Source organism: Python bivittatus, unplaced genomic scaffold, assembly GCF_059951505.1.
Source record: "Python bivittatus isolate LINGU-HERP-01145 unplaced genomic scaffold, Pbiv_v1 ctg000480_np1212, whole genome shotgun sequence".
NCBI classification, from domain to species: Eukaryota; Metazoa; Chordata; class Lepidosauria; order Squamata; family Pythonidae; genus Python; species Python bivittatus.
Genome location: NW_028277075.1, coordinates 2061196 through 2074421, shown reverse-complemented (window position 1 = coordinate 2074421; position 13226 = coordinate 2061196). Strand labels below are relative to the sequence as shown.

Genomic DNA, 13226 nt, shown 5'->3' with positions numbered 1-13226 from the left:
CTTCAATATATTAAAATAAATAGCCAATTTACTAAGTGAATACTAAGTGAATATACTAATGAACAATTTGTAATTATCTCATGGCTCCAGCTTACAACATTGGGCTCCTTTCCTATTGAACCTTATTATTTTATTTCAAATACATAAGATATCTTGTTTGTTTTCATAGCACTAGTGAAATAGATCACCTTATCTAAACAAGTCTTCCCTTTCTCTCCCTTTTCAAAATGTGGTCATCAGCATTACTGCAGATCAGATGAACACCAATGGCTCAAGAGCTCATGTTACAGAATTTATCCCACGTAAATTTTTACAATTGTTGAATACATTCTGATTACTGAATTGATAACGATATTCCTAACAGTGTTTTAAGCAATCAAACTATCTTATACAAATTATGCTGTATAAATTGAACTTACCAATCTCTGCATACTTTTGACATGCGTAGGGCTAATAGATAAGGCCTCTTCATACCAGCGCTTGGCTTCATCAGTATTTCCCCGAAGTTCTGCCACTTGACCTCTCATATAGAGGACATTGTGAGACATAGGAAAGAGGTTAGCAGCTTCCTGAGTACAAGCAGTGGCTTCTGCAGGTTTTCTAATTCCTATGTATACTTCAGCTGAAAACAGGAAGTAGAGAAAGAAAAAAGAATGAATAATTTCCTACTAGTTAATGCTTCTTCTCTTGCTTTCACTCTAACTTGGCTCTCCAAGGAAACTACTTCCAGGAAGAAAGCAGTCATAGTTAAGAAGAAATAATTTTCACAACATGGAAGAACATATTTGCCCACACTTTTAATGACTGATTTACCATTAGTCCTTTCCTCATAGGATTAAAGCCCCCTTGTCAATTCTAATAGAACATGCCTGTATCTGTGAAGGAACAGGAATCTTACCATTACTATTAATACCAAAGTAATTTTTCTTGGTATATGCAACACTTTAAAGCATGTCCCAAGTAACTAAGAGACTCAAATGACATGTGATGGGACTCCAGCATTTTGAAATAGCTAGAAACAAAGAAATATTGTAAAAAAAGTTGTCTAGCTTAGCATCATACACTATGGAAGGGTTTTTCCTCCAGAATCTTTTTACTTTTTAAGTTATTGTTCTTCTGCCATCTTCAAAGTCTTCTCTTCCTTTAATTTTAAAAAGCATGTACATTCTTTATTTCTTCTATAATAATATACATTACCATTTATTTTTTTGAGTTTTTAAAGTCTTGTCTCCATGAAATTGTTTTGAATAAAATATATAACTGAACCCCAGATATTAGTCTTATTTTAATAACATTCTTTAAATAAAATAATTTTCATCAAGTAATCTCAAAAAAGTACTTAATCTGTCAGAGGAATGCACCCTAATAAAATTTTTATTAGTTTTCAAACGGTTTAGGGGAAGAAAGAGAAAAGAAAAGAAACATGGTAGAAGTTCAAAGGAAAAAAAAAGCTGCCAGTCCCATAGCTTATATCAATCAATCACCTAGAGGGGCCCAACCAGTCTTTCTATCTAATTATATATTTGATCATATTCATGAAGCTAGAAAAACAGAACTACAAGTTTTGGTTCCTAATTTTGACTGAAGGTCAGTGCAGTTCTTGCTTTGGGATCTTTAAAAAAAAATCAGAAAAGAACAGGATAATATGAACATATTATGGCATGGGACAGAAATTCAATTCATTTAAATACCAGGGTGTCTGTTATCCCTCCAAGTAGCATCAATGGCCCACCCCCAATTAAATAATGAAAGGAATAGCTAAAATATAGGGAGATGGTGATATCCCTCTGAATCTGATATTTAGATCTTTAAAATGTTATATAACAACTGTGCTTCTTTTATATTGGCAGTATTTATATTCTTAGGGATTCTTAGCTTTGTTTTTAGTAAAATTGTTTCCGTGCTGTCCTTCTCTCAGGGTATAGAGATTTTAAAAAATATTTTGTGGTATGGAATGGGGTATGCATGTCAGCTACTCAAAGGGAACATCACATTTTTTTAGAACTGCATGCAATTCCTCGGATATTACTACAGTAATTTTTTTAGATCCCAGCTTGCAAAGATAATTTTAACAAAATGTGTGAAGGCATATTTTATCATATGTGTGGAAATGGATGAAGCATAAAAGAAAAACTTATATGCAGCTATTACAATAACTACATAAAAAATCAAGTATCTAATAAAAACAGCCAAAAACTTAAAACACAATTTGATTATGTCCACATTCTATTGTATTGCTATTATTTTTAGGGATATTAGAATCTGCTTTATTTCCTGTCAATGTTTTGTCTCCTCAATGTACAACTCACTCAGATTTCAACTTATGACTGCACTTCAACTGGATGTTGCTCCTTGTTCCAGTACTGCTGAATTTTTGGACCCAACTTCCTTATGTTGCCTACCTAAGCAGGTGGTGGTACTACTACTACTACTACTACCTATTTTTATTTCTTTATTTCTTTATTTATTAAATTTTTCAACCGCCCATCTCCCCCCAATGGGGGAACTCTGGGCAATTCAAAATAAACATTAGAACATAAAATATATAAACACATAAAACAAATTAAAACATTACTAAAAAGAAGAAGGAGAGACCAAGAGGATGAAAAACCTGAGGTTGAAGGCAGAGGTCTCTCTGGGGTTAGCTATCCCCATGCTTGTATTCTCACCCCACCCCAGGCCAGGTGGCAGAACCAGGTCTTCAAAGCCTTACGGAAGGCCAGGAGTGTGGGGGCTAATCGCACCTCCGGGGACAGGATGTTCCAAAGACCAGGGGCTACCGCAAAGAAGGCCCGCCTTCTGGACCCTGCCAGTCGAAGTTCTTTCACTGAGGGGGTCCAAAGCATGCCCTCTCTGTGTGATTGGGTGGGACGGGTTGAAGTCATAGGGGAGAGGCGGTCCCTTACATAACCTGGTCCCATGCCATGTAGGGCTTTAAAGGTGATAACCAACACCTTGAATTGGACCCGGAAGCAAACTGGCACCCAATGCAGCTCGCGGAGCAGAGGCGTTACATGGGCCCTCCTTGGGGCACCAACAATAGCCCGTGTGGCTGCATTCTGGACCAGCTGTAGCTTCTGGATACTCTTCAAGGGTAGCCCCATGTAGAGCGCATTGCAGTAGTCTATCTGGGAGATAACAAGGGCGTGAGTGACTGTTCGAAGGGCATCCCGATCCAGGAAAGGGCGTAACTGATGCACAACCCGAAGTTGTGCAAAGGCCCTCCTTGCCACGGCTGCCACCTGCCCTTCAAGCAGGAGCCGTGAGTCTAGGAGGACCCCCAGATTACGCACTGGGTCTGTCTGAGGCAGCGCCACCCCATCCAGCACCAAAGATGACAAAATCCTGGAAACAGAGGAGCCATTAACCCACAGCCACTCCGTCTTACCAGGGTTCAGCCGAAGCCTGTTGTTCCTCATCCAGACCCTTACAGCCTCCAGGCACCGCAAAAGGGTGGCCACAGCATCACTTACTTCACCAGGGATGGAGATGTATAGCTGCGTATCATCAGCATACTGATGATACCTCACCCCATGATGACGGATGATCTCGCCCAGCGGTTTCATGTAGATGTTGAAAAGGAACAGAGAGAGAACTGAACGCTGCGGCACCCCACAAAGGAGGGGCCGAGGATGGGACCTCTTGCTCCCTATCACCACCGATTGGGATCGGCCCCAGAGAAAGGAGGCGAACCAGCACAAGACCGTGCTGCCCACCCCCAATTCCCTGAGCCGTCCCAACAGGATACTGTGGTTGACGGTATTGAAAGCTGCTGAGAGATCGAGGAGAGCAAGGATGGTTGCACTTCCACCATCCCCCTCCCACCAGAGGTCATCCATAAGTGCGACCAATGCCATTTCCATTCCATATCCGGGCCTGAAACGCGACTGGAAGGGATCCAGATAATCCGTTTCCTCCAGAACCCTTTGGAGCTGTGATGCCACCACTTTCTCAACCACCTTCCCCAAAAAGGGGAGGTGGGAGACTGGACGAAAATTGTCCAGTACAGTAGGATCCAGGGAGTTTTTCGCCAAAACTCAGCCTGCAGCTAAGAGACAAAGAAGAGAGGAAACCCCTGAAGGAGATCTTCCCGATGTCCTTTTGGAGGGGGACTCTCCCTCCAAAGAATAACTGCCTCCCCACCCGACTTCCTGTCCTCCACGCCAGAAGTCGCCTCAAGCAAGGTTAGTGTTCTCTCTCTTCATACTGTACTGTACTGTACTGTACTGTACTTTGTTTCATATTTTTGTGGTTTAAAAAAAAAAATACATATGGTTCAGAACAGATTAACCGTATTTACATTGAACCTTATGGGAAAATTTGATTCAGTTCGTGACCAATTTGGTTCGTGACCAGAGTCGTGGAACGAATTAAGTTCGTGAACCGAGGTACCACTGTATATCTGGAATACCATATGAACTCCCGTCTAGTCTGATGCCACTACTTCTATCAAATTTTGCTTTAAAGTAAATATTAAATGTTTGGAAAATAAAGTATAGATCTCATGTTCTATGTAATTTAGCATTGACTATGACTGTATCTTAAAATATGTGGTGAAACATGAAGAAACTTTCAAAGTCAGCATGCCACAAGATAAAATGTGACAGAAAAGCAACATATATTTCTAACTGAGCAATAGATGAGATGGAACTCGTCATGGGGTATTTTTTTTAAATGGAATCTAGTATATCAAAGAAAGTTCAGTACTTTAAAAAATATTTTTAAGGATATTTTTTAAATGGTATTTGTCATTTTACCTCTCTGCAGAAAGGCTTTCTGTTTGTTTCTTTCCTGGTTGCTCACACCAGACAAAGATGCAATGCCAATGAGGTATTACTTGCTGGTCAGTGCAACAGAAATTGACTGTCAATAAAGTAATTCCTGGGCTTATTATATGCATAGAATCTCCTGTCTACTTCTCTGAATCCTTTGGGAAATGTTCATTTTATACAGTGCTGCAACAAGCTGAATATTCCATGGAACTGATTATTCTTTTAGGCACTCAGGAGAGTTAATGCTGGAGAAAATAAGCTTTCTTACTTTCTCCTGAAAGAATCTGATCTCCTGAAAGAACTGAATGCTTCAATTTCTTTTTAGTGAATTCTTCTTTTTCCTCCCAGAATTTCATAGAATGTAGCAATGACTTTATGACACTATAGCAGAGGGCATGGCTGAAGTGTTCATAAATAACCCTTTTATATATGTGGGCTTTTTAAAAGTAAATCAGGGACGTTAAGCCTATTGGAGATTTAATGCATTTGTTTTACTGCTCTTTTTAAGGTCCAAAATTAAGCCACTGTAATTTGGCGGCTCACCACTGAATTTTAATGTTACAATACTGAGGGTTTCTGGGGGTGGAACATAGATATCCCACTCCTGTTAATCCTCTCTCTGACTATTGCATCTCCAGAATCTTAGCAGCTATATTAGTGACCAGCTCAAGGCGAACCAGTGAGCTTCATGGATGAGTAGCTTAAACTCTCCTCTTCTATCTAATGACTTCCACTACTGTATACCACACTTCTCCTTTATTCAAGGTTGATGCAAGAAGAATTAGATAGGGATGAGAAGGGGTCCAAGAAGAGCTACTTGCTGTTTTGAGTCACTGAGCCTTTTTGAATATACATTACCCATATATATGCAGGTTTAGGTGTCCAGAAACAGACTTCACCAATATACATACCCAAAAGTGGAGGGCTACAATGGGAAAAGCTAATTTAGAGGAATCACATTGTCTACTGCAAAGAAAACACTGTCACTGCATGTGAACCGCCCAGAGTCATTGGGAGTTGGGTGACATACAAGTTTAGTATATGATGATGAAGATGATGACGACGACAATCTTAGTATCTGTCCTGGGTTGTCTTCTTTATTGAAACTATGCACAATGGCAGCAGAATTTAGCATTAAATGATAATAAACGTAATAGAATTTTTATTGTTACATATATACATTGTTAACATGCTATCTTAAATTGATGCCAATAAAGTAACACTTGTTTAATAGTACACTGATCAATAGATGATATGCTAGAAAATCAAATACGCTAATCGTTTTATGTTTCAACTAAGGAAACAAATCACAGCGTGTACAACATGGATTCTTAAATATATTCATGTTACAATATTGGTTTTTCAAAAGAGAAATATGTAAGTTTTGATAAATCTAGTTTATGTTTTAAATTGTACTCCTCCCATGATCAACATGAATTTGAATATATTAAATCAACTTTAAATCCAGAATCTACTAAAATAATTAATACACACAAAATCATTTTAAATTTATAACACCTAATAGATGAAGAAGCTTCACTACTTACGGATTTATTTCTGGGCATAATTCAAGAGTTGGTTTTCATCTACTGACTAGACTGTACTCTTCCACACAAACCATACTACATTTTAAGCAGTTTAGCAGAGGGCCTTCATTCTGATCTGCCAACTGAAATTAAGGTGTTATACTGGGAGAAGGAAGACTCAGGTTTTAGTTTACCATTGCCCATGGAAGCTCACTGGGTGACTCTGGGCCACTTACTCCCTTTCAGCCCAACTTACCTCAGAGGGTTGTTGTTGTGGGAAAAAAATAGGAGGAGGGAACACTATGTACACTGCCTTTATCTCTTATTTACAAAAAGTAGAATATAATTCAAATAAATAAAAATATAGTAGAAACTTGACAAGAAGGATGTCTTCTCAGCTACTCTAGTCAGAAAGACCCATCTAGCTTCCTTTCTGAAGATATTCCAGCCACCAGCTAGCTTCCTTTCTGAAGATATTCCAGCCACCAGCTAGCAAAGTATTTTTATTTCCGCAAGTGCTGGCCATACTTGATACATCCATTTTAAACATGCAATACATTTAACAGATTGTTTTATGGATGTCTCTACGCTGTTTTTATTTTTACTTTGTAAAACACCATTAAGTTAAAGGCATGATACAAGCTTAACACACAAATACTTTCTCTGACTGAACACCTTTTTCTTGGGCTTGAAATAAACTTCAAGTCTCCAAGGATTATAGACAGATAAAATGGCTATTCCACATGAAAAATTCATCAAACATTCTGGATTGCCTGCACTACTAGGACAATACATTTAGCTTCTCAGAAATAATTAGCTATGCCCAGCAACTAGTTGATAATGGCCATCACAGGAAAGGTATAAGTAAGTTTGCTGTCACAGTGGTGGTGGGGATAATACTTTGACAGAAGGCATTACCTATAAGCCCTATCACTCTGGAAAAATATCCTATCACATAGTTAAAAACAGAGCCTATTGTAGCAAAATTTGAGTTAAATACATAATGATTCGAGTTAAATACCCAATGGTTCAAATTCATTATACAATACTACTTATACAGTATTATACAATAATACTGTTCCGGTTTACATACAAATTTGACTTAAGAATAGACCTTGGGAACAGAACTTGTTCTTGAACTGGGGACTACTTGTACCAAATACTCATGGCCCTTCTAGGCACCAGAGTTTTCCTTATATAATAAGTAGGTTTCACCCTTCTGCCTAGTCTTTGTAATAATATATACAAAATGTTTGTATTTGGCTCAGCACTAGTAACTTATAACTTAGCACTCTTGGTTGTCTCCTAAATCAATCAATCAATCAATCAATCAATTTTATATTTCCAATTTCCAAATCCTAGTTCAGATTTGGGATTCAGCATCTTCCTCCATACATAGTAGTTCAAAAAACAAAAGAATGCTGCAGATTTGAGCATCTACTTGGAAACAAGAATTAAATGAAAACATAATGCCCATATTTTTTCTTATGCATGGTATATATACAGAAGTAAAATTCATAAAAGCTTTCTATATTATTTCTTCTTGCATTTTTACTTCCTTCAAGATGCTCAAACAAGCATAAATGCTCCCCCTCCTTTAATCCTTGAAATAATATTATTATATAAAGTGGACTAATGGGAGCTCTTACTTAGCTTTACACTCTCCATTATTTCACATTAGCTAAACATGAACTGCATAAAGTAAACATGCATAGATGGGTCTGCCTGAGACAGAGCAGATACCTGATGAATCATCTACTCCTGAGCTGTACCAGTTCACTTGTGAATCAGGGGTTGCTTTTGTTTTCCCTCACAAAGTTATTTTTAGAAAACTAACATGTATTAGCTTATTAGTACTACATTTTACTTTTAACATATTTATCAAAAATAGCATCATTTTTTGAAAGAAGACCATTAGAGCTCTTGAACATACATGACTATTTCTCATGGGACAGAACAGTTTTTCCCCCCATCTGCAACAATCAAACCTACATAAACATACGTTAGCCAAGCTTTAAGATAAGACCAGAAAATCTTCCTAAAATTCTCAACTAAAATATTAATTTATCAGGATAAAACATATATATCCTCCCAAAGAATTCTCCCCAAAACTAGTTTATTTTTATCCTCTTCTGCATTTTGAGAAAACACTTTAAAAGACACATTGTTCAGATGGCATTTATCTTTTCTGCCAAAGCTGCTGTTTCCTGTCCCAACTACACATTTCTAGTATAATGCCATTTTAAAGTTCATGAAAATAATGTCACACCTAATTTGCAGTGTGACACCTTACATTTCCATGCCTTAACATCATCTGTCCAGTGGTTGGGAAAAAGCAGGGGGAGTCAACCTTCTGACAAGCTTGTTATATACTAAATGTTCTCCTCTTTTAGATCACAGCTTTCATAAATTAAGCATTACCGTGTTGTTGTCTTCAAATGAATCAAACTGCCACATTCTGAAAAAGCATCCTTCAAAGCTGTGTTTTTATGCTGACATCCAATAAAACATCCTGGCTTGCTGAATGCGGTGAACACGGTTTCCTGGGGCTAATGAGGAAGCAGCAGCAGCTGCTCTATCCCATTACCTGCATGAAGCCAGATCTGAGCCAGAGTCATCCATGGATGCAGAGGACCCTGCTTCGGAGTACTACTCTGCAAAGATGAAGCAACCTCTGATAGTGCCTGCTCCACTCTAGAGGCCGCTATTGATGTTGCATGGACCGAACCTATGAAAGTAATGAAAAATAACTGATTTCAGGAGAAAGGGACAAAGATATAAGCTCTCACAAGCTGTTCTTCATTTTAACTCTGTGTAATGTAAAACTTATCAAATCCCAAACATCTATACTCCAGGGCATTTATAAGACGTTCTTAAAAAAATTGATTAGGAGGTTAGTGTTGGTGAACCTGTGTTAAAAGGCTACTAGTGGAAATGACAAATGAGACTGGCGCAGCCATTGGGAAATACAAAGGTTTTAGCTGTCAGCTGGAAGTGTGTAAATTCTGAGTACACAAATGCTAAGGACCAAAGAGATTTGAGATGGTATTATATGATGAATTTCTATTACTTCCTTTTTAATGCAAGTCTTCATAATTTTTTTCCCAAAAGGGATAATTTGAAGGGTATATTAAGATTAAAAAAAAAATTACATGGAGAATAGCCTCAACATTTCTTTAAGAGAAATCAGGTGGCACAAATTATGAAGTTCACTTATCGGCAACACCAGCAGCTGGAAAAGTGAACAAAATGGACAGTTCATCCAAAATGAGTTGGAGTAAATAAAATAGCTGATTCAGAGCTACTAGCTCTTGATATCGCCTCATTTGTTACCATTTTTTCAGTTTTTTGAAATAACTAATCATATTTCAATGCACAAGATGGTGCCAAATAGCTCTCATTATAATGCTAAGCATGTAGAATGTAGCAGTTTTGCTGCAGTTTCTAATTATATAACAGACCTCTTTAAATGCTCATGGCACTTATTAAACAGATTGTACATGTATAATACATAGGCACATTCCAAAAAAGCTTAGGCTACCAAAGAATTTAAATGAAAAGCAAAGTATTTGCAAGAAGAAGACAAAGATGAATTCCTCCTTTGTTGAGCTATAAACTGACACTCAATCTTATCACCTTCTCTGGTTTTCTTGATGGGAATTTTAGAATACTACTGAATTATATCTATATTTTTCTTCACAAACTAATGTTATATGTTTACAGATAGAGTTTTTTATTAGACACCATAGATGAATATATCTAGTTGGAGTTATTAGCTTTTTTGTCTGAGTCATACAATCAGTCATGGCAGTGCTTTTGAATCTTGTGATTTTAACAATTTTGTAATAAGCAGAAATTAAACAGCTGAAACTGTTCCTTGCATGTAGTAGGGGAAAATATTATCTACTCAGTTTCTGCTTGCTATACAATCACTTAAGGCAGAGAAGGTCCATAATATTTGAGACTGAAGAGTGCAGGTTCCAAAGAGATACTGAAGGAATTTCATTCATATTCACACATTCTTTTCAGTTTCTTTTAAAATATGTTTCATACTCCAACATCCTGATCTTACACAAGTATACTTGAAAGTCAGCAACATTTATTTCAACAGAATTGACTTTAATAATTGTGGTCAGGAATTAATCTTAGAGACCAGCACTGAGGGAGGACTTCTCACATACGTTCAATAGCTTTAATCTAAAACCTGTACTTATATGGCCTGTTTCTCAGGACTTGATCATCTTGTTTTACTCAAGCCCTTTCTACCTAACAAGGAGGTCCATGCAGAGAGGGTATCAAAAAAGTCAAGAAGGGGGTTGCATCCCTTTACATGCCTTGCATGTGCAACACATGTAAAAAAAGGGCAGGGCTTTGACTGTATGATTACAGCCACATTCATGACTTTTGGGACACCTCTCCTGTGGTGAGTTGCTACAAGCTGCCCCCTTACTGCATGGTATTTTGGAAGGTCTCCTGGCTCTTGAAAGCTTCTTAGGCAGGGGTATCTGCTGGGGAGTAAAAAAATGCTTTCCACTTAAGCACTGCCATTATGGAGCCTAGTTACTATGTCCTTTAGGCTTTTCATGTATGTTAACATAAATATTGGAATAGGGACCACTGGAAAAGGAGAGGGAGGGAGGGAGGGAGGAATTGACACATTCTTCCTGCTCAATAGCATTTGAACATTATACCAGTACCAACATTAATTCAAATCATCAGATTTCTTCATGACCAGCTTCAAAACTTAATTAATTAAATCCTGGTTAGCCTTTACACCATTGGTATTGTTATAATGCTTAATTACAATTAAGACAAGAAAGAGAAGGAAGATGGGAATATTTGTTTTAAAGGGACTTGAATGTATTATCCCACAACTCATTACTAACTGTTTAAAAATCAGGAATATTATATTTACAACTTACACTAGTATATTGTATAATTTCAATTTCTCTGTAACATTTTCATCACACATTCTTGACATACAGCATATCTACTGTTATTTCAATACTATACTATTCTTTTATTTTTGACAAACTTACTGTATATATAAAATTGGCCAACTAGAAGATCTGTGCAAGTTTTTACAAAATGTAAGACAAATGAAAATGTGCATGTTTAAATATATACAATATATTTAAATATATAAGAGGATCAGTAGCTGGTAAGCCACAGGACCTATGAAGAATGTTCAAGAGCTCTCCTAAGTAAACAAAAACCAAAACCATATTTCTGGCCTCTCTTGCAGATTTACAGTAATGAAAGAGGAAAGATCAGAAAGGAACCAATTAAGGACTGATTATATAATCCAGACAGTCTGGTGTTACTAGATGCATATATTTATATACAGTACATTATTTCACATCTTGAGAAGAGACTAAATGAACAGTCTTTACTAACACTGGCTTCATACAAGCAGTTGTTGGATGGAAATTTATGGAAATCCAACATACCTTGAGGAATGTCAAATGCTAAACTTCTATTCTACACCTTAACACAGATATTAAGAAAAAGCTGGAGAATAATACTTGGGCATTATTTAACATTTCATTTTATAACTATTCCAGAAATTATTACTGTTACTGAGCTACCACTGCATTCCCTGGGATGTGGTCATGCATCAGAATGAATGGCTTAATTTTACGATCCTTTAATCCAACAAGCATCTGCCATAATTTGAAGAAACAATAGAGGAAGCTTGTCACTGTGACAAGGTGGTTACTGAAATTGTCAGCATTTGTGCAGGCATGTATTTTGACAGGCGGTTTTGTTTTGAAAAGTTAAGCTAAGCACAAAAAAAAGAGGGAGAACAGTTTCACTTCTATTGTGCCTCTGTCCTTGATGGTTTATGAGAAATAACATTGTTTTAACACGGGTTTATCACTATTTCCAGAGGGTCTTTCTTTCCTCGCTACAAGATGAAAAGTTACTTTTCAATTAAATTTCATGATAATGATATCTTAGTTAAAAAGATGAAAAGAACTGGAATTAAGCAAAACCATGCAATGTAAAAACATATTAAAATTCACATGCACATAAATTAAAATAGAAAGAAAAAGCAGGCTTCAAAGCATGTAAAAACACCAAAATGTGGAGCATGCAGAGATCTGTATGCCAGTGCAAGCAAATCACTGTCTAGACTAAGAGACAGTATCTTCTGCAGGACTAGATAAAATAGATACATGTATATATGGACAAATCTCACATGACTTTATTCCAACTGCACAATTCATCTCTCACTCCCAATATATTAAATACTTCTGAGTGTTTTGGGAAATGTTTATCACAAAAGTGAAACTTTGGCTTTCTGTTCTATCAATTACAAGTATTATTTTGTTCCATGAAGTTGGTACATGAAACATTAATATTTCCCTTGGTTAACAGAGCACAACAATTAATAGGCAAAAATCTAATTCAATATAATAAATGAATGGGATCAAAAGAAGTCATAGATGGCTAATAAATAATATAATTAAGATTTCAGAGTACTTGTAAGTATCAAAACAAAAACAATTTTCCTAAAGAATTGTATTTTTCAATTTCGGGGTAGGTTTTTTCTCTCTGCTAGATTCATCTATTTCTGTTAGCTGAGGAGCTAGAACATAATCAAACTGACCTGGAAAAGTCACTGCAATGATACATAAATACGGCTGCTTATAAAGTACATTAGTGAATATGCAAAAATTAACCCTTTTTTCCAAAATGTCTGTTTGGAGCCCTCCAGAAATTAATACTGCCTCTTTAATAACTGAAACCAAGTGCTAGGGGAGTGCATTCAGATCTCATAGGATTACAGCCTCAGGGTAACTTGAATGGGTCTAGAGCAGCAGCCTTGCTTTGCACGATGTCAACCTCCATGGCAAATGGACAACATTTACATTCTGTGGTGAAGGGAGGGTGTTACTACTAAATCTTTAGAAATTTAAGAATA

At 36.9% G+C, this 13226-nt stretch overlaps 1 protein-coding gene across 7 annotated transcripts in view; it reads right to left on the bottom strand.

Moving 5' to 3' along the window:
• Positions 1-13226, bottom strand: part of TTC7B (tetratricopeptide repeat domain 7B) — a 136872-nt gene that overhangs the window by 26731 nt on the left and 96915 nt on the right. For all 7 annotated transcript variants that reach the window (XM_088145238.1, XM_088145239.1, XM_088145240.1 and 4 more), the window contains 2 exons: positions 8886-9026; positions 420-622 (listed from right to left, as the gene is read on the bottom strand). In XM_088145238.1, the coding sequence (XP_088001364.1) occupies positions 420-622; positions 8886-9026 (344 nt within the window). The remainder of the gene's footprint in view (positions 1-419; positions 623-8885; positions 9027-13226) is intronic.